Source organism: Drechmeria coniospora, chromosome 01, assembly GCF_001625195.1.
Source record: "Drechmeria coniospora strain ARSEF 6962 chromosome 01, whole genome shotgun sequence".
In the NCBI taxonomy this organism is placed as follows: domain Eukaryota; kingdom Fungi; phylum Ascomycota; class Sordariomycetes; order Hypocreales; family Ophiocordycipitaceae; genus Drechmeria; species Drechmeria coniospora.
This window is the reverse complement of record NC_054389.1, coordinates 9,342,036-9,368,550: the sequence shown is the minus strand read 5'-3', so window position 1 is coordinate 9,368,550 and position 26,515 is coordinate 9,342,036. Positions and strand designations below refer to the sequence as shown.

The 26,515-nt window shown below is 53.0% G+C and overlaps 7 protein-coding genes across 7 annotated transcripts; 5 read left to right on the top strand and 2 right to left on the bottom strand.

The window, feature by feature from the left end:
• Positions 1-401: 401 nt before the first annotated feature.
• On the top strand, positions 402-2,843 carry DCS_02482 (uncharacterized protein; the record flags this gene model as incomplete). Its single annotated transcript, XM_040799809.1, has 2 exons — positions 402-887; positions 942-2,843. 2 exons carry the CDS (start codon positions 402-404, stop codon positions 2,841-2,843), a joined length of 2,388 nt encoding a protein of 795 aa, XP_040660692.1.
• A 1,565-nt stretch (positions 2,844-4,408) lies between these two features.
• On the top strand, positions 4,409-6,997 carry DCS_02481 (uncharacterized protein; the record flags this gene model as incomplete). Its single annotated transcript, XM_040799808.1, has 1 exon — positions 4,409-6,997. The coding sequence occupies one exon, from the start codon at positions 4,409-4,411 to the stop codon at positions 6,995-6,997; it is 2,589 nt and encodes an 862-aa protein (XP_040660691.1).
• Positions 6,998-9,402: 2,405 nt separating this feature from the next.
• On the top strand, positions 9,403-11,706 carry DCS_02480 (uncharacterized protein; the record flags this gene model as incomplete). The annotated part of the gene is made up of 1 exon (XM_040799807.1): positions 9,403-11,706. One exon carries the CDS (start codon positions 9,403-9,405, stop codon positions 11,704-11,706), a length of 2,304 nt encoding a protein of 767 aa, XP_040660690.1.
• Positions 11,707-11,963: 257 nt separating this feature from the next.
• DCS_02479 (uncharacterized protein) lies at positions 11,964-13,184 on the top strand (the record flags this gene model as incomplete). The annotated part of the gene is made up of 1 exon (XM_040799806.1): positions 11,964-13,184. One exon carries the CDS (start codon positions 11,964-11,966, stop codon positions 13,182-13,184), a length of 1,221 nt encoding a protein of 406 aa, XP_040660689.1.
• Positions 13,185-13,292: 108 nt separating this feature from the next.
• Positions 13,293-17,020, bottom strand: DCS_02478 (uncharacterized protein; the record flags this gene model as incomplete). The annotated part of the gene is made up of 11 exons (XM_040799805.1): positions 13,293-13,655; positions 13,708-13,865; positions 13,924-14,215; positions 14,278-14,373; positions 14,430-14,967; positions 15,020-15,124; positions 15,179-15,231; positions 15,305-15,384; positions 15,444-15,521; positions 15,596-15,789; positions 15,849-17,020. The coding sequence occupies 11 exons, from the start codon at positions 17,018-17,020 to the stop codon at positions 13,293-13,295; spliced, it is 3,129 nt and encodes a 1,042-aa protein (XP_040660688.1).
• Positions 17,021-19,266: 2,246 nt separating this feature from the next.
• Positions 19,267-22,104, top strand: DCS_02477 (uncharacterized protein; the record flags this gene model as incomplete). Its single annotated transcript, XM_040799804.1, has 1 exon — positions 19,267-22,104. The coding sequence occupies one exon, from the start codon at positions 19,267-19,269 to the stop codon at positions 22,102-22,104; it is 2,838 nt and encodes a 945-aa protein (XP_040660687.1).
• A 183-nt stretch (positions 22,105-22,287) lies between these two features.
• On the bottom strand, positions 22,288-26,073 carry DCS_02476 (ATP-dependent RNA helicase DHX8; the record flags this gene model as incomplete). The annotated part of the gene is made up of 1 exon (XM_040799803.1): positions 22,288-26,073. The coding sequence occupies one exon, from the start codon at positions 26,071-26,073 to the stop codon at positions 22,288-22,290; it is 3,786 nt and encodes a 1,261-aa protein (XP_040660686.1).
• Between the last annotated feature and the right edge of the window lie 442 nt (positions 26,074-26,515).

Sequence of the window (26,515 nt, the reverse complement as noted above, 5' to 3'; positions counted from 1 at the left end):
ACACGTACATTTCTCGCGTCGCATGCCAGTAACAGGTATCCTGCGCTCCATCTCACGCTCAGGCGTGTGTTGGGCAGGCAAAGGGGATAGAGCTGGTGCGATGGAGGTTTGCACTTGGCTCGATGGCTTGCACCTACTTACTGTAAGTACACGTACCGAAGTGGGACACCATTTGATGGAGCTCAACGGATGAATGGACTATGAATAATTACAATATTACAAGTACTGGATACAAATAAGACGTTTCGACCAGTTTTGATCGCACTGCCAACAAGCCCGCCCGAACTTTCATATTGCCAACGTTGCAGCCGCCCTCAATCCGCACTATCGTCATCTGCAACCGAGACAGGCGGACCAGGCTGATCATCCAGCTTGTACTACGCAGTCCTCAAGCTCCTACAATGTATTCCCAAGCGTCCTACCTTCTTCTCCTATTATATGGATGCACCAATCTTGCTATGGCGGTTCCGCCAAAAAGGAAGGATGTTGTTGATCTTCCCGTTGAAGTTGGCTCCCCGCCTTCTCCCGAATATGCCCTCATGCTTCCCGGAAATCAAAACTTCAGGCGCCTTTTCGAACATGATCCCCCTCAATACAGTCAAGACCTTTGGCTCGTTGTTCCTCAAACTATGGATGTAATTCATACCCAGGGAGGTGTTCTACCTCAAGGCACAACGGAAACAAGCATTTATCAACATATGCATGGAAATACAAATAGCGTCTATGTTACGGCATATGAATCTATCCATGCGGCTCGAATGGCATACGCTAGCGTTGCAGGAACTGGCGTTGCAGGAACTCTACTCTGCATCAATCAAGCGGAAAATACCATCGAACTAGCAGGATCGCTTCCTCCTGAAGAATTGCGGGATAACATACGGCGGGTTGTTATGCTCGGAGGCGTCTGGGATACGCGAATACAGAAATCCGCGCAAATACAGACTGGAGATCCTCGTCCAGATAGTGAAATAAAATTCGTCAAAAATAAGAACTACGACTCGCACTACTACAAAAATCAACATCAACGCTACTACAGTACCGCGCGTCCGCGCCTAGCCGGTCTTCCACTCAACCATCCAGAATTTGCCAACGTTCAATCCGGGTTCTCTAATGAATTAGAGTGCGATAAAGAGGCTCGTGCGTTTATGGATATAATCGCAGAAGCTGTCGGGTGGCGGAAGGAGTGGCCGTTGGTTCTGCCCCCTGGGGAAGCTGCTGTTGCTACCGAAGCTATCAATCGTGCCAGTAATCTGGTAACCACCTGCAAAAAATGGACATTATGGGCTGAAGGAGAAGAAAACTTGGCAATAATCCGCGGAACATTATCAGAAGCTAACTATCATTTGTCCACCATCAGCTCCAATGTAGCCAAGCTTGGCCAAATTATCCGACATTCTGGTTCTCTCCCTCGTTCTACATTCAATTCACCGTGGTGGCATTTTATCCACTCTTCAAAGGATGTCGCTGATATCCAAGCGAAAGCTTTCTTGGTCGAGGCTGCCCAGCTTAACCAGAAAATTTCAACCTATTGCAGGAATATAGCAACAAGCGACCCATTGGATAGTACGCTTATAAAAGAGTTAAAGGATACTGCTGCTCGAATAGAAGATATAGAGAAAAGGATGCGAATAAAGCTAAAAGCGAACGAAAAGCGACGATCGGAAATTATCGAGGCCAAAAAGGCAGGGGTAGGATCAACACAATTTCTGGATATAAAACCCAACGTCTGGCTAGGAATACGATATGAGAAAAAGAGTGAAGCAATCGAACGGGACATACACTTACTAGACGAATTAATACTCCTCCAGACGCCCTATTACAAGGACCTTATAGGTATAGTTAGTTCTGCTAATAAAGCTGTGTTTGAGCTAGAGGCGAAGAACCAGGAAAGGACAAAAATGAAGCAGAAAACGAAGGATATAATAGAAAACGAGAAAGCAGAAGCAGAAGAGGAAATAGGAACCATCCTAAAGGACGTATTAGAGGCTGAAAAGAGAAAGAATACTGCATTAGAGCAGGCACAAATAATCAAGGACAACCCAAACCTCAGCACTTGGTTTAGGGAAACTCTTTCGAATTTAGGAAAATGGGTATCTAACAAGCTAGGTGATGCAGATACAGCGATTGCATTGGCCGGTACAGCGACAGCAGGTGCCGGTGTTGGTGGTAAGGTTGCTGCAGGTGCCCTAAAGGCTAGTGCAGGCGTGGGAAGTTCGACATCCAGGCTTGGAAGCACTGCAGCCAAGAATATTAAAACCATGGAGAATGTGGAAATAGGCAATACAGCTAAGGCCAAGGGCAATAGCCAGGTAACTGCCGAATCCGAGCAAGTCAATATTGGTAATTTGGAGAGCTTGCTTGATAGTTCGGCCGTCAATAGTCCGGTCGGAAATACTCCAGTCGGTGGTTTGTTCAATGATGTATTCGAGACGATCGAAGCTGGGCCGATATCCGACGCGCTCCTCGAGCAACTGCAAAACCTACCAGTGGCAAGTGGAAACCCAGCGCTACAGGCGGAAAGTTCAAGCCTAGCCCAGTCGATGTCAGGAAGCCTAGCCAATGCGGCGCGGGGAGGAGGAAGGACCCTGGTGCAGACGGCCAGGGCTACGCCGTCGAAGATCAAAGCTAAACTGCCTGGCAACAAATACGAACGGTTAGCTGAGAAGCGTCGACGTAGCATCGTCAGGCGGGACAATGGTCAAACTGGCAATCAAGAGTTGCAAAATATGCTTGATCATGATTCGGCTGCTCTAGCTATACGAGCCGTAACAAGGGCCATGTTGGTCGGCATTCAACTTGCTTCGGAGAAAATGGGATCAACTGTTTCTTCAACTGCAAACTAGGCAAACTACGGGAGAAATCACCTCCAATGCATAGTCTTCTATCGTTTCGGCATTGTCAGGCTATCCCGATACGAGTACATGCAAGTAATACGACCGTGTAGGTAGATTCAGAGGTACATTAGACGAGTCAACTATGTGCACTGAGTAGTTGCAAGGACTCATACACATACAGTAAGTGTACGTCTGGTACTACTTAGCTCAGTGTACACTCTATTGCTCCGTGCAAGTATAAAGCTCGTACATGTGCACGTGCTTCCCCTTATACACCTACCAGTAGTAGCACTGCAGTATTAATACCAAAGTTATGCCCGTACAGTCTGTTACTGGGCTCTCTGTTGGTCAAGTGGCAGTCGTATGTTTGCATTAAACGTACTATGACTCTCCTATCTACTACCACCAGAAGCTGATATTGCGACAAAGACCGTCGTTTCGGTCCGCACTTTTACTAGAGTTGTCCGAGACGCGCCAGTAGAAGCTGAAATAGCGGGCGACTTGGTGGCAGCATGTGAATCTTAAACGCGCGCGGTGGTGTGCGCGTGCTGCAAAAGTGACTATGCGGGTGAGGCGCATTCAAGCACATCGGCGCTTGTTGCTGCGTGAAGCCCGGGGCTAATACCCGAACAACTATTCGGATCTCGGCCCCTTCCTTAATTGGTTCAGGTATTTTCATACCACGGTACCGTAGTATCGTTTGATACTGTACAATGGGAAAGCGGTCGTGATAAAGTTGTAATGTAAGAAAGCTTCTCTACTGTACGTATACTGTACGGAGTACGGAGTGCCTGCCACCTATTACCACGGACAAGCGCCTACCTCTAATACAGGTAGCTACTTAGGTGTGCGCTATGCACGCTGTGGTTTGTATTGGGATATACTTACTTATTTGTACTGTAAGTAATTACTTAGTTGTAAGTCCATATAGATGCAAGCACATTTGAGAAAGAAGGCAGAAGTACTCCGTACTGTAAGTACTTGCGGCGACAAATACCGGACGCAAGGTTGCGGATCCTTATTAGCCAGCATACCTAAGGAATATTATTTTTTTATAATGATTACGTAAAAGTCGAATCAGATATCACATTTACTTAAAGTACAAGTAAGTATTACTCCGTAGGGAATTGGAATTCACGATTGCCGCCAACTATTACTACAGTACTTGAAGTAATATCGCCACATGTATGGAGTACTAAGTACTGAGTAGGAGCAATACTGTACAGCAAGTGCGGGTAATGCCGCCAACCAAAAAACTTCCTGTGTCATGCTCGTGCATACTTTAATAATTACTTGTGGTTAAGTGCAGTATACGGCTACTTGTACACTCATATACGTCTGACACCTACAGTATGTATCTATAAGTATTGGAAACGTAATGCCATATTCAGTAAGTACGAGTGTGCTGGTACGCAATAGGTTGGGCTCTACGGAGTACTCCGTGTTTGCATTGGTACATATTACTGCCGAGACGATTGGATGGAGAATACTTACGTACCGATGCCCCGTTGGATGGAGATGGAGCTCAACAGATGAATGGATAAAGAATACCGCATACTTACTATACAAATAGGATGCCTCGACCGCTAGTAAACGTGCCGCCCAGCCCAGCCCGTCCAATCTTCCCGCTTGCGAACGTTGCAGCTGCTCTTGTCCCCTATCATCTCCATCCGTACCCAAGGAAGGCCAGCCAGGCCGCGTCAGCTCTATATATACTACGCAAGCGTCGAGCGCCCATTATGTACGCCCACGCATTCCTCCTTCTGCTCCTACTCTTTCAATGGACCAATCTTGCTGTGACCGCTCCGCATAAACCGAAGCTTGCGTCCAATGTTCCTACCGAACTTGCTCTACCGCCTTCTCCCGAACTTCTTGGCCTACCTTCTCCGGATCAAAATTTCAGGCCCCTTTTTACACGAGGTCGGTTACCCATACGAAATAGCCCATACCTCTGGCTCGTTGTTCCCCAGACTATGGATATGATTCATACCCAAGGGGGTGTTCTACCTCAGGGCACGACAGAAACAAGCATTTATCAACATATGCATGGAAATAAAAATAGCGTCTATGTTACGGTATATGAATCTATCCATGCGGCTCGAATGGCATACGCTAGCGTTGCAGCAACTGGTATTGCAGGGACCTTACTCTGCATCCACGAAGCAAAAAATGCTATCGAACTAACAGAATCAGTTCCTCAAACTGAAAATCTACAGAATTACGAACGGGGGTTTGTTTTGCTCGGAGGCGCCTGGGACGCACAGATAAAGAAATCCGCCTTAATAGAGAGCGGAGTAGTATATAACGAAGACGAAATCGAATTCGTTGATAATAAGAATTACGACTTGCATTATTATCAACAATGTTATAGTTTTGCGCGTCCGCGCCTAGCCGGCCTTCCATCCAACCATCCAGAATTGGCTGATACCGAACTTAAGTTTTCTAACTCATTAGAATGCGATGCAGAGGCTCGTGCGTTTATGGATTCAATTGCAGAAGCTGTTGGCTGGCGGAAAGAGTGGCCGTTGGTTCTACCTCCTAGCGAAGCTGCGATTGCAACGGAAGCCGTAATGGCAGCCCGCAGTATAATATGCGACGCTAGTAAGGCAGTACTAGAGGCTCGAAGAGCAGACGACTTAGTAGCAGCGCGTAGAGCATTAGCAACGGCTCAAAATGCATTGGCTACTGTCAAGTTACAGCTTACTAAGATTGGCTACATTGTCCATTATACCGGCTCTCTCCCTCGTTCAACGTTCGATTCGCCATGGTCGGAGCTTATCTACTGTTCGAAGGTTACCGCTGGTATTGAGGGCAAAGTTATGTTACTCGAGGCTGCCCAATTCAACCAGAACGTTCTTTTCTTTAGTACCCATGTCAAAAATGCAGCAGACGACAGTCAAATTATGAAAGAGATAAAGGATGCTGCTTCTCAAATAGAAGAAATAACAAATACGATGCAAAAAAGGATAAAAGCAACAGAAAATCAACGATCGGAAATTATAGGGGCAAAATCGAAGCAGTTTGAGGACATAAAACCCGAGATCTGGCTAGGAAAACGATTGGAGAGGAAGAGTGAAGCAATCGAACGGGACATACACTTACTTGACGAGTTGATAATTCTCCAAACGCACTTTTACAAGGACCTTGTCGAGCTAGTACATTCCGCTAAGAATGCTATTATTAACCTAGAAGCGAAAAGAAGCAAGGAAATGGAGCAGAAAACGAAAGAGCAAACGGAAAAGCCAAAAGAAGTATCAGATGCAGAAAAGAGAAAGAATACTGCAATAGAGCAGGCACAGAGAATTCAGGATAATCCAAAACTTAACCCTTGGTACAAGAGGGCACTTTCAAAGGTAACAGATTTGGTAGGTTTGAAGTGGGATAACGTTGATACAACGGTCGCGTTGGCCGTAACAGGGACAGCAGCTGCTGGTGTTGGTGGTAAGATTGCTGTAAGTACTGCCAAGGTCGGTGCAGGCACGGGAAGTTCGACGTCCAGCCTTGGAATTACTGCAGCCAAGAATATTCAAACCGTGAATAATGTGGAATTAGGCAATGCAGCCAAAGGCAAGACCAAGGACAATAGCCAAGTAACCGCCGATTCCGAGCAAGTCGATGCTAGTGATTTGGAGAGCCTGCTTGATAGTTCGGTTGTCGATAGTCCGATTGTCGATGGTCCGGTTGTCGATGGTTCGGTCGTCGATAGTTCGGTCCGAAATAGCCTCGTTGGTTTCGTTAATGAAGGGTTCGAGGGTTTCGAAGCTGGGCCGGCATACGATGTGCTCCTCGAGCAACTGCAAAACCTACCAGTAGCAAGTGGACACCCAGCGCTACAGGCGGCCAGTGAAAGCCTAGCCCAGTCAGCGTCAGGAAGCCTAGCCAACCCAGCGTCAGGTGCCGGTAGTAGCCTATTGAAGTCGATTAAGGCTACGCCGTCGAGGATCAAAGTTAAGCTGCATGGCAATAAATACGAAAGGCTAGCAGAGAAGCGTCGACGTAGTATCGTTAGGCGGGACAATGGTCAGATCAACAATCAAGAATTGCAACACTTGCTTGATCAAGATTCGGCATCAGTGGCTATACGGGCCATGATAAGGGCCATGTTGGTCGGCTTACAATATGCTTCGGATATAATGGCACACAATGTTACAGCTACGATCTAGAGAAAATGGGAGGGGATCCCACTACTAATGAGTAGTCCTATATCAGTCATGTAACATGAGGCCATAAATGCAAGTACTACGCCATAAATACTACGACCGGGTGGATGAATTCACCAGTACATTAGACAAGTAAAATATAAACACCTACTAGTTAGTTATGCAGTATATGCACTACCCGACACTCTACAGTGCTCGTATATGTGCATGTGCTTACTCGTACATGCCTACCAGTCATGCCCGTACCGTCCTCGTATCGGTATTGCACGCTTCCGCAATATCCTTCATTGCACAATGGCAAAGCCGATGGGTAGGTTATACTGTACTTAAGAATACTACCGTGCTTGTACCTAGCAGGTGCATTAATACCTAGAACTATGCATTTACAAGTACCGACAGTACTTGTATTATGCCGTGGCTTTTAACGGGACATATTCTGTCGCAGCTTACTTATTACAGCACCTACTACTTGCGAGTCCAGAATCATTGTGGCGCGCCGTTTTTGTGGTCTCGTTTGGTACGAGATATGCTCTACCCAATCGTCTCGGCAATAATTATTTCCTCTTGCAGTTGGCAGATTAGCAGAAGCAGGGTTGGAAAGAAATCATACGAGGCGACAGCAACAGTAGGTGCAATTGCTGGTAACAACAAGAGGGCTCATTCGTTGATAATTAAATGCAAGTGTTGTGCGTTATCCTCCATGTATATAATATCGAAATAGTAGCATTATTTATTCAACAAGAGGAATGTCCCAGTTCGCAAGATCAAAGGATGTAAGCCGATAGTATCACCTGGCGTGCCGCATGCTATGTGTGAGGTGTTAGGTAGACCAACACGTGCCTTAGACAGGTTAGCTCGGAATAGGCTATTTCTATTAGAATCGACTCTTTCAGGTACAGTGTATTACAGGTACACCAAAAGAAAGCTCGATAGTTTAAGTCAAATAAATGTCAAAATAAGCTAGTATTCATGCTAGAATGGTTATTGCACAACAGAGCCACTTACTATGATACAATACTTGTATATACTATATCTATATAAGTCTATACTTCTTGGGATAACTTGTCACCAGGCAATTCATATGGTGGGATTCCAATGCTAGGTACGTACTTAGCGCACTGTACATGCACACCACTGTGCGATGGTGCCATGAGTAGTGGGTTTGCCCAGTTGCCGTTACATCTATACGCACACGTTCATGTATACAACTGGTTGTAAGTACAGCATACTACAGTACTTACATAACATGCTCTGTACTTTGTGCATGTACAGTCACTAGACAAAAGAAACGATTCAGTTTTGGTAGCGCTACCACTACAAAGTGAATCGACACTTTTGCCCCCCCGCTATATGTCGGGATGTGGTTTAAGTCAACCATGGTCAACTAATGATATTACTCCACTTCAAAGAAGTACGGAGGACTCGACGCACTATATGTTAAGTAATAGGCTTGTACGCCCCTCCCCCTAATTAACAGCCAACGATTAATACTCGAGACACAGGGAGCAGCCTTCCTAGTCAATTATCCACACCTATGAGTCTCCATTGTGGTCTGGCCCCCCAATACTTCCGGCTGGCCTAATTGCTTCTACTCGGGCGTAGCCCGAGACCATAACACATCGTAATATACTTAAGTATTTCGCTGCCAACGGATTTTTTGAACTTGTAACTAACAGTGCATTTGCCCAACTGTTTTTTGTCTTTGTGTAATTCTTCCAACAGTGCCTCTACAAATTGCAATCGTTCACATATATCTGGTATCACCGGGCCGATATTTCAGATGATACTAGGTGCTTGCTATGATATAAGTACACGTACTTATAGTTACTCGAGTGCGAGTAAGCACATGCACGACACAAGGGATTCTTTAGCTAGTATTATCCAGACATATCGGAGTACATGTAGCAACGTTAAAAAGCACTTCGAACACTACAGCGGTTTGCGCCAATGGTGCATCCCACGCTCTCTCTCATCTGATTTGGCTTGTACGTAATCGTTTTGAAACAAAAATATTGTACGGAGTACATGTACAAGTATCCTGGCCCAAAAGAATCCGCATGTCGTCTGTTAGGTTTGCATCTACATATAACTACTCCGTAGTACTTACTAAAGTGTATTTTCCTGCAAGCACCCGCTTGTACAAGCACTTACATGTACATGTAGTTAGGTGTGCTTGCACCTGGTTGTAAGTACAAGTGTAGGCCGAGGACTCCTTTTGATAGAGCTTAACGGATGACTGGGTAAGAAATATCGGATACAAATAGGATGCCTTGACCAGCTTTGAACACAAAGCCATACCCGACCAAAGTTTCCTGTTTGCAGCGCTACAGTCGCTCCTTTTCCGCTATATCTCTATCCGCATCTAAGGCAGGCCGGCCTAGCCGATCCTCAACCTTCGAGCGCCCGCCATGTACGCCTACGCATCCTTCCTTCTGCTCCTGTTCCTGCAATGGACCAATCTTGCTGCAGCAGCTCCGCCTAACGAGAAGGTTACGTTCAATCTTCCCGCCAAACCTTCTCCCCCGCTTCCAACGGATAAGGACTCCACGCCACATTCCGAACATGCTCCGATACGTAGCGACCCATATGCTTGGCTCGTTGTTCCCCAGACCATGGATATGATCCATAACCAAGGAGGTGTTCTACCTGAGGGCAAAAAGGAGACAAGCATGTATCAACATATGCTTGGAAATAAAAATAGCGTCTATGTTACGGCTTATCATACGATCCGTGATGCTCGAATGGCATATGCTAGCATTGCAGGAACCAAGGCCGCTGGAACCCTGCTCTGCATCCACAAAGCGGAAAATGCTATTGAACTGACAGGTTCGATTCCTCAAACTGAAAACTTTAACCTACAGGGGCTAGTTATGCTCGGAGGCGTCTGGGACGCCCAGATTAAGAAGTTTGCCAAATTACGGAGTGGAGATACTCGTAAAGATGAGAAGATCAATTTTGTCGATAATAACAACTACGACGTACAATATCAGCATCACCACTCCAGTAACGCGCGTCCCCGCCTAGCCGGTCTTCCGCTAGACCATCCGGCATTAGGCACCCAATCGCGGTTTTCTAGCGAACTAGAGTGCGACAAAGAGGCTCATGCGTATATGGATACGATTGCAGAAGCTGTCGGATGGCGGAAAGAGTGGCCGTTAGTTCTAGCACCTGCAGATGCTACTATTGCGACTGATGTAATCGATGATGCCCGACGTGTTATCGATGATTTCGCTAGAAAGGAAGCAGTAGAGGCTGAAAGAGCAGGCGACTTGGCAGCAATGCAAAGATCGTTAACAAAGGCTCGGAATGGATTATCATTCATCAAGGTATATACAGCCAAGATTGGCCATATTATCCGATATTCTGGCTCTCTCCCTCATTCTACATTTAACCAGCCTTGGAGGACATATTTCCACTACTCGAATGTGGTCGCTGCTCTCCAAGCAAAAGCTTTCTTAATTGAGGCTACCCAACTCAACCGGAAGGTTCAAACCCATTGCAGAAATACAGCAGCAAGCGTTCCATTGGATGATAAACTTATAAAAGAGTTAAAGGAGGCTACTAATGCAATGGAAGATATAGCAAAAAGGTTGCGAATAACGCTAAAAGCAAATGAAAACCGACAATCAGAAATTAGAATCGCAAAGAACAGGGGGGAAAAATCGGCCGAGTTTGAGGCGATAAAGCCCGAAATATGGCTAGGAATACGACAGGAGAGGAAATTGGAAGCAATGGAACGGGATCTACACTTACTTGACGAATTAATAATTCTCCAAACGCCCTACTATAAGGACCTCCTTGAAATGATAGATTCTGCCAAGAACTCACTCTTGGGACTAGAGGCAAAGAACCAGGAAAGGGCAAAAATGGAGCAGAAAACGAAACAGATAACAGAAAGCAAGGAAAAAGAAGCAGACCAGGAAATAGACCAGGTACTAGAGGATATTTCGGAGGAAGAAAAGAAAAAGACTGCCGCAATAGAGGAGGCACGGAAGATCCAGAACAACCCAAACCGCAACAAATGGGAAGAGGAGGCACTTTCAACTGTGGCAGATTGGATATATGATAACTGGCATAATGCCGATACAGCGGTCGCTGTAGCGGGCACAGGAATAGCAGCTGCCGCTGTTGGTGGTAAGGTTGCTATTGCTGGTGGCCTTGGAAGCAAAGCAGCCAACAATATTCAAACCGTGGATAATGCAGCGTCGGGCACTACAGCCAAGGCCAACGCCGAGGACACAAGCCAGGTAGCTGCAAATTCCCAGAAAGTCGATACTGGTAAAGTAGAGCGCGTCCTCAACCGTCAGGCCTCCAGTGGCTTGGTGAATCAGGCGTTCGAGGAGGCGACCGAAGAAGCCAAGCGCGTTTGCAGCGTACTCATCGAGCAACTAGAAAAACTACCAGTAGCAAGTGGAAACTTAGGGTCGCAGACGGTAGGTGAAAGTTTGGCTCAGCCGGCATCTGGTGAAGCAGCAGGCGTGCTGCAGGGTGTCAAGTATCAATCAACTCGCGTGAAAACTGAAGTGTTGGCAGAGAAGCGTCGACGTAGCATCGGCAGGCGGGACAATGGTCACCTCGACAATCAAGAGCTGCAAAAGTTGGTTGATCAAATTTCGGCTTCTGTGGCCACACGAGCCGTAATAAAGGCCATGTTGACCGGCATGCAGCATGCTTTGGAGCTAATGGCACCTACTGTTAAAACTACTATCTAGGGACAACGACGGGAGATTCGGTTTTTTGACTCTTTCTTTCTGCATACGTTGGCAGACGGCAAGAACAATCCCATGAATATTACCGAAGCACGCGCCATTCCCTGTCTCTTCGTACCTGATGACCATGCCTGATGCTTGAGCCCGATGATCGTGCCCGATGCTCGTGTCTGATGCTCATGCAACCACCATGCTCGTGTGATGGCGTCCATGCTGCCGGACGATTAACAAACAACAGCTCAGCCGGTAACACACTGACCATGGTCCACCGACCACGGTACGCAACGTGCTCGGCGGTACGGCCAACGGCAGCAGAGCAACGGTGCCATAAACAAAGGAAGATGGCCAAGGCTCTGGGCCACATATCCGTCGTAGCTTGTCGTCTCCCCCACGCATCGATTCGACCGTCGTCGTCTTCTTCCCATTTGGCAACCCGCCTCTTCACCGCCTTCTTTCGCCTGCTGACGTCTGCCGCCTTCTGCCGCCTTCTGCCGCCTTCGATTCCCCTCTTCTGCTACACGCCGCCAGCCGACGAGGACACGATCCATCCATCCAGCCAGCCAGCGAGCGAGGCAGATCCGACCGACAAACATTGCAGAATGTCAATCGAGGAACGACTAGGGGCCTCCTGTCCCGGAAAAGGCAGCTTCTACGTCTGCCGCAACAAGCCGACCCGGTTCCTTGGCTGTTGCACCATTGATCCCTGCGCAACCAGAGACGGTGGCTGCCCAGCAAAGAACCTCGAGCCGGCCTCGTTCTCGGCGTCGGCCTACGATAAGATCCCCTCGCAGAGCTGCCTGAGCTTTGAAAATGGAACGGACTGGTACACGTGCGCGGCCGCGACGCCGCCCTTTGTCGGCTGCTGCGCCATCAACGCCTGTCTCACCAGCACGGGCTGCGATACCGACTCGGTCCGGCCCGCGAGGTTGAGCGACACGCCCGCTAACGCAGCCGCCTTCCTAGCCGGTTCCCCTTCCGATGCGCCCTCCTCGACCTCTCTCGTGTCCGCCACCCAAACCTCTGAAGCCGCCAAGCCCGCCGCCGCCGCCGCCGCCGAGGGGGGGCTTTCGAAAGGAGCCGTCGCCGGCATCGCCATCGCCAGCGTCGCCTGCACACTCCTCCTCTGCGCCCTCTTCCTCTTCATCTCCTTCAGAAGACGGCGTCGCACAAGGAAGACGAGCGAAGGGCGTGCCCACGACGCCAAGGGTGGCGGCGATGACGGCAGCAACGGCGCCGTCGGCTGTGTCTCGGACTCTCCTTGTCGCGACGTCGCACAGCCGTCACCCCTGAGCCGCGTCGACTTGAGCTCGCCGGGAACGCCTTCGTACGCCAACTACCAACAGAACGCCCCTCCAGGTCTCGCCAGCTGCCAGGGCACCCCGGCCGTCATCTCTGCCTGTCCTGTCGTGGCGGAGCTGCCGGCGATCGAGTCCCATCGACCGCACGAGCCATGGGTCAAGGGGATGGAATCGAGGCGGTAGCATTGGTCATCGGAGTCTTCCATTTCCATTACCCGTCGCATCGCATCTCCTTCGTCTGTGCCGATTTGAACCTAGCCTAGCTCGGACGAACTGTGCCGACCATGTACATTAGTTGGCGGCTTCGCTTTCGCCGCAGCCCGAATCCTTCGCCTTCTGCTTCCACAGCCTGCTCTTCGAAAACATGCAATGCAGTTCCTCGTCCTGCGAGAACGAGGGTTTTTGAAAATTGTCCTGCAAAATATTGTCAATCTCCTCGGACTTGACCCTCTGCAAACTCGACATGTCGGTGTCGATGCTCGACGAGACGAGGATTCGGACGAAATGCGACCCCTTCTTCTGCCCCTTTCTCTTCACTCGACAAAACGCTTGTTCCTCGGCCGCGCTGTTCCACCATGGATCGACGAGAATGACTCGATTGGCCATGGTCAGGTTCAACCCTTGACCTCCGCCTTGCATTGACGCGATCTGCAGCTGCTTAGCCGTCATGTAGCCGCGACAAAAGTACCCATCCATGGAAACGTACCAAAATCTTCTTGCCGTCGTCATTCTTGAAGTCGGCCAACGACTTGCTCTTCTGCTCCGGCGACATTCGTCCGAGGTAGTACAGAAAGCTATGTTGCAGCCCAGCCATTTCGAGCATGCGCCCCAACACCTTTCCCGTCATGATGAACTGCACAAAGACTAGTGACGCCTGTCAGCAAACTTTTTTCCGTTGATCTGCCTGCCATGGCTGAATTACCTATGATCTTGTCTTCGGGGCTGTCATGCAGCCAAGCGGCAATCACAACCATGGCTGCCGTGAGCTTCGTGCTCGGCAACAGCGGGTAGTCGTGTCTCGCGCTTGCGATGAAGCACCCATTCTCGTCGTCTGAACGGTACAGATGGACATTGTTGGAGTCTCTGCCAGGCTCCTGAAACCTGTCCGACTTCGCACGGTGGATTATATCGGCGAGCGTTTGCGATGCCTTGAAAGAGCAAATGTTTGCCGAGGAGGTGCATCCAGGCTCTCGACACTTCACATCCTGCGTGACCTGGTGGAAGGTGAGCCATGCAGAATCAACACTATGCGCTTTGGACGGCATCGATCGCCTACCTTATTGTTGCTGCTCGCCTGGCTCCTCGGACCCCAAGGCAAAAGGGCGGGGTGCATCAGACCGAGATGGCAGTTGGCGCACAAGTAATGACCGCACTGCGGTCATGTTAATCCAATATCAGTCTCGAATGAGGGGAGCAATTTCCACGAACCGTTTCTAGTTGGACGGGCCTCAATGGCGGCTTCGTCTTGCAATTGCTGCACGTGACATCTTTCAGACCTGATTCCTCCTCGAGCATCGCCAGCACATCGTCCCACGTAAACTTGCCGCCAAACGCTGCCTCCTTTTTCGTACGCAGAAATTCAATCCCCGATTTGTATCTCTCAAGATTGCCATCGTCGCCGTCCTTCATCTGCTCTAGGATCAATCGACGACCAGCAAACTGGCCAAGTTTGGCCCGAAGTCGACAGATCTCTTCCGCCGTCGCGCGAGTCCGAAGAAATTTTTCCAGGTTGTAAGGGTGTGAAACGGCTTGGCGTAATACTCCCATCATGAGGTACGTATGGTTCTTCTTGTCATCCCGACGAGTTTCCGTCTCGCCACTCGCTTCACGCTCGAGTCCTGTCTCACGCTCGAGTCCTACGTCATACTCGAGAATATTGCCATCGCCAATTGCTTTCCCCAACCTTTTCCGCTTTCGTTCTTCGTGCCCTTTGATTATTTTTTCTTGGAAATGAGTGGCGACGAGCCTATGCTCTGTTAGCAAACGGAACAATTTGCCAACGTGTGAGCACCACGTACTCAGCCAGGCACGTCTCTTCGTCTGACAGTTGTACCCAGAGATCGTGACGGTGAGATTTTAAATTATCTCCAAGTTTGTATCCCATGAATGTATCGTTTGCTGTGCTGCACAGATCAGTTAGAGGTTGCCAGGCTCGTCGAACGGACTCGGGTTCCTACCGGCGATACATATCCTTGGCCACAAGTCGTTCAAAATCCTCATTCGCCTTTCCCTATGGATGAACCATTAAATGGTTAGTTCTTGGAGTCTTTTGATACCGCGAAAATAACGGTCGTCCTTCTTACGTTGGCCAGATACTTGGCTTGAAACTTCTGGAGACTCTCAGTGAATTCGCAACCGATAAACTTGAAATATGGAAAAAATTCTGCTTCGTCATCAGACTCTCAATTGCTTTGGACAATGGTTGCGCAAAGTCCAACTCACCAAGAACCGAGTTCGCCAGTGGCGTGCCTGTCAACACCCACCGGTACTTGCTGACGAGCATGCAGCAGAGCATGGTGCCTGTAATACGGACCGAGGTCCGTTAGTCTCGTATGCCGCCTTATTGCCATTGCCTCGCTCGTTTCGTGACTTACTTCTGCTCTGAATGCTCTTGATCTTGTGGCCTTCGTCCAGCATGACTCTATACCACTTCGTCTTGAACAAGAACTTGGTTTGCCCGTCAACCGCCCTATTGTACGATACATTGTCGGTGTCGTATTTGGCTTTCAGCTCCGCGAGAAGCCTCTTTGATGGGTAATGGTTCATCAGCTCATTATACGTCGTGATCCTGGTGAAAAGAAAGGTAAGCAAGGCAGGACGCAGCCGTCGTGGACTGATTTTGCGTACAACACTCTGACCCTCTTCAATGCTCCAGCCTGGCCGTGTTCCATCGCGCTGTATACGGCGGCCCTGTCGAATGGTGGTTTGCAGTGCGTTTCCACCTCGCTTTTCCATTGATAGGCGATGGACTTGTTGGGAACGATGACCAACGTAGTTAGCGAGTATTTCTTGACGTCTTCCTTCTCTGCCGGGTTTCCGACAATGCAAGTCAAGCTCATGACGGTTTTTCCTAGGCCCATTTCGTCGGCAAGAAGTCCACCGTATGGCGTCGACCGTCCCAGCTCGCGCTGAACCATCCAAGATGCGGCAGTGAGTTGGTAGCTTTCAAGGTAGCAGCTCATACTTTTGTGCCTCCATTTCCCATCACGGGCCTCGATCTTCCTATGCCCGAAAACAACTGTGGCTTCGTTAAGATCTGCCTCTTGAGTGGAGGATCGTCGCGTGTCTGCCCCTCGGGGCATTCTTTTCTTCATCAATCGTAACTGCAACGCCTTTGTTGAGGCCTCTATCGGCGCCGGAGGCATGCCATCTTCCTCGGAAGGTTCGTCATCCGAGTCGCCGCAAGGCCGCGGCGTATTCTTTTGACGAGCCATGTGCGCCATTGCGGCATCTCCTCCGACAACCCTCTTCTTCCCGCCCCTTTCATTCTCTTTCGCTCTTTTTCTTTTATGCCACGTGCGTTGTTTTCTTTCTCTGGCATCCTCTACCTCATGCTTCCGAGCCATGTATTCCCGCGCCGTCTTGGGGTGACATCTTGGCAGTTTTCCCATCTTCCCTTTCGTACCTTTCTTCTTGCCTCGGCTGGACTCGCCCTCGCCATCATCCTGGCTGGAGGATTCATCTTCGTCGCATGCGTACGAATCGTCATCACTCGAGCTCGAACCACGGTCAGAATCGCCTTCCCCCATGGCCGGCCAGGATTCGTGTCCGTCCAGTATATCCCGTTCAAGCTCACTCGAGTATGTGGTATTGCCCATTCCACTTTCATGGTCGATGTCGTCTTCACCCTTCACCTTGTCGTTGGTTCCCGTCCTGTCTGCAGTGGCTCGTTGCGCCGGGCTTGTGTAGTCGTCGTGCTCGTGGAGATTATTTTCCGCGGTTTTCTTCACACTGGTGACACGTTGCAGCAGATTTGGGGAGTCATCTTCAAGCTTCAGCCTTCCCTTCGTTCTCTCCATGTTTGTGATACCGCGTTGGATGGAGCTTGTGTGTCGATCAAGCTCAATCTTCTCCCGTAGCTGTCACCACAGCGGGGCCGGACATGCGAAATCGTGAAAGAGTGGCGAACGGCCTAAGCGGATACGGGCAAGAGATGAAAGGAAGCAAGCGATCGAGATGGATGCAGGTTTGAGGCAAAATGAGACTAGTAAGGGGGTGGTGAGCACGGGTTGGTGAGGCAATGCTAGCTTTAAGAGCGGAGACGGCAGACAAGAATTGAGATGCTGCTGGTGTTGTGAGGTGCAAACGACGTGGTGAGAGGAATGACGAGGATTGACGTGGTATGAATGAGGCAAGGAAAGGTCAAGGGTGAAAATCAATGAATGCCGTTGGAAGATCTCCGAGGCCAACGAAGATTATGGATCAAGGCACCGAGTGAAGGGAGGTGAAACACAGCGAGGCGTGACGACGAGTGGAAGAGGGGAAAGAAAAGGAAAAAACAGGTGAATCTGGGTGTTGGGTACGCAGAGGCGAACGAGTGAGATGAGAAGCCGACGTAGGCTCGAGGAGGAAGTCAACGGTCTACGATGACGGAGGTTGAGGTCCGCATAGGAGAAGCTCGGTGTGACGGATGAAAAGTTGGTGACTGTGAAGGAAGATAAAGGCTCTGGAGGAGAACCGTGCAGATGTACAGTTCAGCTTCTATCCGCACAAAACTCATACGAAAGGGAAAACATGAGGAGCGCTTGAACATGGGCCAGCAACACAAGCCCAATCTGGCTGATGAGGCCATGACACAAGCAAGCGATCCAGGACAACCAGTCGACACGATATCAGCAGTAGCCATCAAGACCAGAGATTTGAGAGGATGCAATCACAAGACACCGGTACCATGGTCTGCCACAACCACAATCATCAGATGACGGCTAGAAAATGAGCAGCGCGCAACCCGGAGATGCTTGTTCGCCTGATTCTTGAGGTGAATTCGCTGCCGAGGACGAAACCGGAGAAGACGTGGGATTCCGTGACCGCACAAGCGTCAGCCAATCCTATACCAATCAGCAGCAAAATCTGGCATAATTCCTAGTGCTTAGCTACGTCCTGCAACTGTAGGAAACCTTCAACCTTTGTCGGACGTGACACGAGGGATGGCAATTTTGCCGATACACCATTTGACGACGTACGTATGTAGCTGCAAGGATGGAGGACTCCGTCGATGGCAGCAAGTGTTTCTCATGTACGGAGTACGGTCGGTCATACGGTGTAGTAGCCCTGAAGAACTGTGCATGTACTTGGACTTCCTTGCATGTTGTATAGTACAGTTGGTGAAATTAGGTATCGCAGTACGGTGTCGCAAAGTGGATTCTTACAGTACAGCGCATTTGGCAGTGTACAAGTACAGTACGTGCGAGCATGCCTGAGAACAGTACCTCAACATACATCTACTGTATTACTCCGTACTTACTGCACTGTAAGTACCTAGTATGTAAGTACTGCACTCCGAATGAAAGTAAGTACTGTAATACCCACCTGTGTACTCCGTACTCCGTAGTAGTACTCCGTATTGCCACCGTACTCCGCACTTACTGTAGGTACTAGGTACTTTGTGCTGCGTACTTACAGTACTTACTTACTGTGCCGGGTACGGAGTACAGTACGGAGTACTTGTGCCTCGATACATGCACAGTTGTCGGTACTTGCACCTACAGTACTTTCACCACTACCTAGTACAGTACGAGTAATAATAGTATGTACAAGCGCGGAGTACAGTACGGAGCAGATGCACCTACAGGTTACATGTAACTACACCGTATCCGTACATGTACACTGTACTCCTTAATTCCATGTACTTACGGAGTACTTACAGTACAGGTCCATCTTAGTGCAAGTACTCTGTACTTGCAGTACAATGCAGTACATGCATATACAGCTCAAGTCCATGTTCATGCAAGTACTGTACATGTAATGCTGTACGGAGTATCCGTACTCCGTACCGGAACCCCTACCGCCCGCTTAAACAGCACTGCACCTGTCGACCTCCCGCCAAGTCGTGACTGATCAAAACCAAGGTTTGCAACCCATACTCATAGCAAACCGACAACGTACCATGATGCACTCGAGTCCATCTTGAATCATTCCGCATACGTCGCCGCCTACAAGCACGTACGGATAGATGTCCACCCCCGCCTCCTCCTCGACCTCCAGAACCCGTATTGTTGCCTCGCATGAGAGCAATGACGCTCGCCTTCGGCCGACCTCGTAGCCCATGGACCCCCCCCCTCTCTCCCCGACTCGGCCCATCAGCAGCGTCATAGGCGAGATCAAAGAAAATGCCGTCTGCCTCTGCTCGAGCGTCATCAAGGCGGCTGACGCTGCCGCCGTCGAGCCTGGACATATTTCCATCCGCTCGCTGGCCACCGAGCTGCGCGTTTTCGCCGGCGCCATCTTCAGCCTCGAATCCCTCGCCTCGAGCATCGAAGAGGTTCGTCAAAGACCCGTCGGTTTCCTCGGCCACGATCGGCAAGACCTCGCCTTTCTCGAAAACTTGCGCTTCCCCCTAGAGTTCATCGAGGACAATATGGAGACCTTTTCGCAGCATGACATGGCCTTCATCAAGTCGCAAATGGTCGCCTGCCGCGCCTCCATCACGCATTGCATAGCGAGGTCACGAACCTACGACGATCTGCTCTTCCTCCTTGCCTCCGCCGACATCGAACGGGGCTTCGGCACGAATCCTTCCGACGTCTGCCGGTGGCTCGAAATCCTAAACTCTCCCTACCACGACCGTCCGGTGCGTGACTACCACGAGGAGAAGCACCTCCTCGAGAACAGGTCCTCCGACTTTCCCATATACACCTTCGCCGCTACGACCTGGCCGTCCTATGCGCAAAAGTACTGGCCTACCATACGACCGCAGGTCGAGAAGTTGTTCTCCGAACCTCAGGCGAACAACTTTGCCCACTGGCTCCTGGAATTTGCCCGTGCATGTTGGCCACGCCACCATCGTTACTCTGCCTCGGATCCCGAACACACCGTCCATCTTCCCGCAGCTTTGCGCAATGGCTCTGCGACCCCGCTCCACCTCGCTGCCGTCCTTGGACTGCCCGAGCTCTGTGCGAGCCTCGTCTCGGCCGGAGCGGATGTCAACCTCGCCGGCGACATCGGATCGCCGCTTTACTGCGCCTTGCTGGGACTGGAGGCCCTTCGCACAGGACTCTCGCCCTGGTTGCCGGGTGGGCTGCCGGACACGACTTGGATAAGCGATGGCGAGGCAGATGCCCGAGCGGCCGTCGTCCTGGAGCTCATCCGTGCCGGTGCCGATTGCACCTACCGATTTCTCGACTCGCATGGTGAAAGGGCCTCGCTCGCCGGCCACGCCTATGTCTTTTCCTGCGCCGTACGCTGCCACGAAGTCTTTGGCGAGGTCTTGTCTCGCGGAGCGGCCCTCGATGGCTTTTTCGTCGACGCCGTCAGCCACATCGCCATCGACGCTTGCGACATGGACCCCTCGAAGACCTGGGTGACGGCCCTCACCGCTGCGTTCGATGCCACATTTTGCGACGACGAAGGCTGGCCCTGGGACCGGTTCGACGCCGTTCAAGCTACGATCCAGGAGCTCCTCGGCAACAGGCCTGAAGGCTGTGAATTCTTGTTTCGCCACGGCGACAAGGCCACGTTGCACCGCATCTCCGACGACGACTTTTCCGCCATGGTTGTCGACGCCGTCCAAGACGACGCCGTGTTTTACATGAAGCGGATCCTGAGAGACCCACGGTTCGACCCAAAGATGCACGTCGCCGAGCAGTTGGACGAGGGATCCATCGCCCACCTGGCTGTCGGTGGGAACCAAATCGAGATGGTCGAATTGTTCCTCAAAAGCGGTGTCGACTTCACGACGCGCGATGAACGGGGCCGCACCCCGATGCTGCTCGTCGAAGATGCCCTCATGTTCGTCACCATGACAGAGCACAACATCCCCACAACCGACGTCGATCTCTTGGGTTTCAATCTGTGGCACTACGCCGCCGCCACCAATGACCGAGACCTGCTCGAGGCCCTCGCCTGCACCGATCCCTGCAAGCAGCAGAACCTGCTCGTCTCCAACAAGCTCGGTCTCACCCCCCTCGATGAAGCCCTCCGCTTCGTGGATCTTTTGCGTTTGTCTGCGCGCGACGGCGATATGGCGGTACCCATCGCCGCGGAGCTGATCCTTCGCGCCGGAGGAAATCCAAAGCTGTCGCCCGCTCCGTACCCGCGTTTCTTGTCGGCCGTCGAATGGTGTTCGGCCGAGCTGGCCGTCCAGATGCTCGCCGCAGGTGCCAACCCGCGAGCCATCAACGACCACGGCATGACCGCCCTCCACCACATTGGCCCATCGGCTCCCGCAGAACTGGTGAGCCTGTTGTTGAAGGTCTGCGAGGGGATGCCCGTCGTCGCCCTCGTGCCCAAGATGAAGCCCCGTCCGAGGGGTCCGTTTCGCGAGTGGGTCGAGCGTTTTTCAAGGAACCGAGGCCTCACGTATGCCGAAACGATCCTCAACAACATGGAGCTCTTCGTCGTCCCGAACGACTTATGCGACCTTTCGCAGCACCCCTCGTGCCGAGACGAGCTCTCGTCCGAGACGTACCGCATGCTCCTGACGCCCGAAGTCCTGGACTACCACGACCCAGGCGGCGCCGGCTTGTGGCAGCGCTTTTGCAGCCGTCTTCTCCCGCGGTACGACCATCACATGAGCTTCCGCCACGAGCACGACATGGGCTTGTACCGCCGATCATTCGCCACCGCCTTGAAGGCCCTGACGCGCGCGGGCGCGCCGGTCAGCTACGAGCTCGAGACGGGGCGCGCCGCTGTGCTTTGCCTCGGCCGAAAAGACGATGCCGACCAGTGCGGGGGCAAGCAGGCTTGGCCGCCCGACAGGCTCGCCTTTGTCGCCGACTTTCTCCGCAACTTTCACTCCGAGCCCACCGAAGTGTTCTACCGGTCGCAGGAGTCGAGGGACCTCCTGGCGGCCGCCGACGACGCAGGGGTAGCCGTCGCTTCCACGTTGAGAAGCGCCTTTCGTGCCCGTGGCCACGGTGGCGCGGAGGAGGAGGATAATCCATGATGGGCGCGGCTTGCGCCCTGTTCATTGAAGAAGCCGAGGCGGCCGAAGCTAGAATAGCTTCTTCGGAGGTCCTCCGAGATGGCATCTACCCCTACATTCCACCCGCAACCCCCTAGCTATGCATACAAATTGTGCCCCAAACGCCATGTGCCTTTGCAAAATCCAGACCGAACATGACCGTCATCAACCCCAGGTTCCGCCGCCGCCGCCGCCGCCTCTGCCTCCACGCCGCTGGGCGCTCAAACGCCAGTCGTCCTCGGTGGCGAACTTGTTGTACAGAGGCTGGATCCTCTCGGCCTGCTTCCTCTTGCTCAGACGGTCCGAACCGGCGACCTTGAAGAAGGTGGGCGCGGCCTCGACGAGCCACTTGGGCTCGATGCTTGTGGTGCAGTGCATGTACTCCTTTGTCGTCATGACGAGCGTGTGGTAGACGACCCACTCGGCCTGCTTGCCGAAGAGCGCCGAGCTCGGGTGCAGGTAGACGGGCGTGCCTTCGGTGAGCGTCTTGTAGCCCTCCTGCGGGTCCTTGCGGGCGGCGTTGCGGAAGAAGCCCGAGCACAAGGCGCGGCGCACCTTTTGCGTGTCGCGTCCGCACGAGACGACAGGGTGGCGGTAGCGCTCCATGATCTTGACGAGCTGGTCCCGGACGTCCTTGGCGCGACGCATGGAGCGGGCCTGGATGAAGTTTTCGAAGCACCAGGGGTTCGAGTAGGCCGACGTCTTCCACGAGTTGTAGACGTTGAGGAGCGTGAGGTGGTCGCCGTGCGCGTCGTGAAACTTGGACTTTTTCTGGTCCGCCTGCTGCTGCTTCTCCTTCGGTCGGTAGAAGACGTTGGGCAGGTTGAGCATGGCAACGATGCTGAGCATCTCGTCCGAGCACTGGTGGTCGACGGCGGCGATGAGCACCTTGGCCAGCGATGGTTCCATGGGGAAGTCGGCCATCTTGCGACCGAGTCGGGTGAGCAGCCCCTCGTCGTCGAGGGCGCTCAGGGCGTACAGCTCCTCGAGCGCCGTCAGCATCGTGTTGATGGGCGGCGGATCCATAAAGTCGAAGTGCAGCAGGTCGTTGATGCCCATGGCCTTGAGCATGAGGATGGTGTGGGCGAGGTTCTGCCTCTGGATCTCGGGTATCGTCGTCGGCAGCATCTCCGACTGGTAGGCCGCCTCGGTGTAGAGACGGAAGCACTTGCCGGGTCCGGTGCGGCCGGCTCGGCCGGCCCTCTGGTTCGCCTGCGCCTGCGAGATGGGCGTGACGACGAGCGAGTCCATGCCGAGCTTCGGGTCGTAAGCGTTCTGCTTGACGAAGCCGGGGTCCACGACGTAGTAAATCTCGTCGATGGTGATGGACGTCTCGGCGATGTTGGTCGCGATGACGACCTTGCGGCTGCCGGCGGGCGCCGGGTCGAATATGCGGCTCTGCATCTCCGTCGGCAGCTGCGAGTAGACGGGCAGGATGATGAGCTCGGGCACGCTCGGGCCGAGGGCCTTCATGCGCTCGTAGAGAATTTCGCACGACGTGTCGATCTCTTCCTGGCCGGTCAGGAAGAGCAGGATGTCGCCCTTGGGCTCCGTCAGGTGGATCTGCATCACCGTCACGAGGGCGGCGTCGAGGTAGTCCGACTCGGGCTCCCTCGAGTACAGGACCTCGACGGGGAAGGTTCGGCCCGGGATGGTGAAGATGGGGCATTCGTTGAAGTAGGCCGAGAACTTGTCGGCGTCGAGCGTGGCCGAGGTGACGATGACCTTGAGGTCCGGCCGATGCTTCAGCGTCTTCTTGAGCAGGGCGAACAGGACGTCGGTGGCGATGGTGCGCTCGTGGGCTTCGTCGAGCATGATGCACGAGTAGCGCTTCATGTCGGGGTCCATGAGGATCTCGCGCTGCAGCATGCCGTCCGTCATGTACTTGATCTTGGTCGAGGAGCTCGTGCAATCCTCGAAGCGGATGGTGTAGCCGACCTCGTCGCCCAGCTTGCAGCCCACCTCCTCGGCCACGCGCTTGGCCACGGACATGGCGGCGACGCGGCGAGGCTGGGTGCAGCCGATGATGCCGTCGTTGGCGAATCCCGCCTCGGCCAGGTACTGCGTCATCTGCGTTGTCTTGCCGGAGCCGGTCTCGCCGACGACGATGAGGATCTGGTTCTCCCTCACCGCCTTGATGAGCTGGTTCCGGAAGGCGTAGACGGGCAGCGTCTCTCGCTGCTCCTTGATGCTCAGCGTCGATCGCTTTCCGAGAGGCTGGTCCCGCGGGATGACGGCCTGCTTCCAGGCCGGGACCTCGTCCGACCTCGCGTTGGCTCTCGCGTTGCGCAGGTCGCTGGCGAACCTTCGCTTGTCGGGATCGGCCATGGGGTCCTGCCACTGGGACGACAGGTTCTCCTTGGGCTCCTCCTTGGCGGCGGCGTCGGCCTCCTGCTGGCGCAGCTCCTTTCTCTCCTTGGCAAGGTTCGTGCCGGACATGGCGGCCCGGTTCATGGAGCCATCCGGGGCCTTGACGACGCGGATAGGCGACAGCTCGAGCGACTGCTTGGTCTGGCCGACCAGGAAGGGCGGCTCCTCCTCGCGCACCTCGATGTCGATGTCCTCCTCCAGCTCGAGCTCTCCGTCGCCCCGCAGGGTCGCGTTGTAGTCCTCCTCGAGGTCGGGGTAATCCGAGGCCTTGGCGACTCCCGAGGCAATGAGCTGCCTGATCTCCCACCTCTCGGGCGACGTCATCCGCTTCCTGTGGCGCTTGGGCGGTCCGAGGCTGTCTCGCGGCATCTCGACGGGCTCGACGAAGCCGTTTCCGGGCCCGCCGCCGAGGGCTTCCATGTTGGCGCCGGTGGAGAAGCGGGGTTGGGGCTCGAGGTCCATGCCCGTTTCCTGGTCGACATCCTTCATCGACAGGCCAACTCTGTTCTGCTCGAGGGCGGTGACCTTGACGAAGACGTGCTGGCCCTTGGCAAGGAGGTCCGAGGGGTGGCTGACCCGCTGGTTGGCCATGCGGGAGACGTGGACGAGGCCGTCGACCTTGCCTCGCACGTGGTGGATGTTGACGAAGGCGCCAAAGTCCTTGACGCCCGTGACGTGGCCCTCGTATATCTTGTTGAGCTGCGGTGCCTCGTCAACCTCGGGCGCGGGCGGCCGGTCGAGCCGGGCGTTTCCGTCGTGGTGCTGCGAGCGTCCGCGCCTGTCCTTGTGCGAACCGCGGAACCCGTCCCGGCCGTGCTCGCCGTCACGGTCCCGCAGAGGCGATCTCGATCTCGACCGAGAGCGGCGCCTGTCTTTCCTGCGTCGATCTCGGGAGCGCGACCGGTCTCGTCTCCTCCGCCTCGGTTCACCCCGGTCGTCGTCGGGGCTTCGGCTGCGTTTCCTCGATGTTTGACCCTTGCCGGCTCGGCCGTCGAGCTCCTCCAACAGGGCCAAGGTGTCATCGATGGCGTCGGCGCCACCGTCGTCGTCCACCGTCTTGTCGGGCAGCGACAGGCCGCTGAAGATCTTTTCCTTCTCCTCCAACGTGCGCGAGTGGTGCTCCTCGGCGCCGTCGAGCGCGCCGTTCTTGATTACCGTCTTGAACTTTGGATGCAACGCCAGCACCAGCCGGTCCAGGCTATCCACCAGACTCGGCGGGAAGTCGGCGCCGATGCCATCGAGCTTCTTGCGGAAGTCGGCGACGGACGTGCTCTCGAGGCGCTGAGCGATGAGGAACTCTGCAAGGGTCTGATCGCCGACGCCGACGTGGTTCTGCAGCTCGGTGGCGACTTTGGACACGAGCGACAGGACGTCGAGGTCGAGAAACTCATCCATGGCCGGCGATGATTCCCGCTTGCGCAGGAGACGGACTTGTCTCGTCGACGATTCTGGGTGGGGATGGGTTCTTCGTCGTCGACGGCTAAAGGTCGGTAAGATCAGGGAAGAGGTGGACACGGTCATGACGGCAACTAGGGTCGCACTCACGAGCAGGATGGACAGGGTTTGCAGGGAGCTCCACATGGTGGAGTTCAAGTGTATCGTCGGACGGCGAGGACGTGCAACTCGATATGCCGTCGAGGTGAGGGAAGCGAAGTAGATGTATTCCTTGTTGTTTTGGCCCGAGTAGCAGAAGAATCTGCATTCCCTTCATCGACGTACGTGCGTGCAAGAATGAGAAGTTTGTATGCGTTGCTCCTTCTGCGCACCCTCGTTCCCACTAGACGGATAATTAGGCAGGTAATCAGGCCGCCCAGTCACCCACAGCTCCAGGCATCCAACTTGTCAGCTGTTAGGCGCATAGGCAGCCAACCAGGGCCGTAAGAACAATGCTTCACCGAGCAAGCAAGCATTCCCTGCAATGCGGAGTACAGTACATATCCGCCTACTGCGATGTACATGTACTGTAATACCTGAACTCCTCAGTTCATGCACGGCAACGACATGGACATGTACGAGCTCTTAC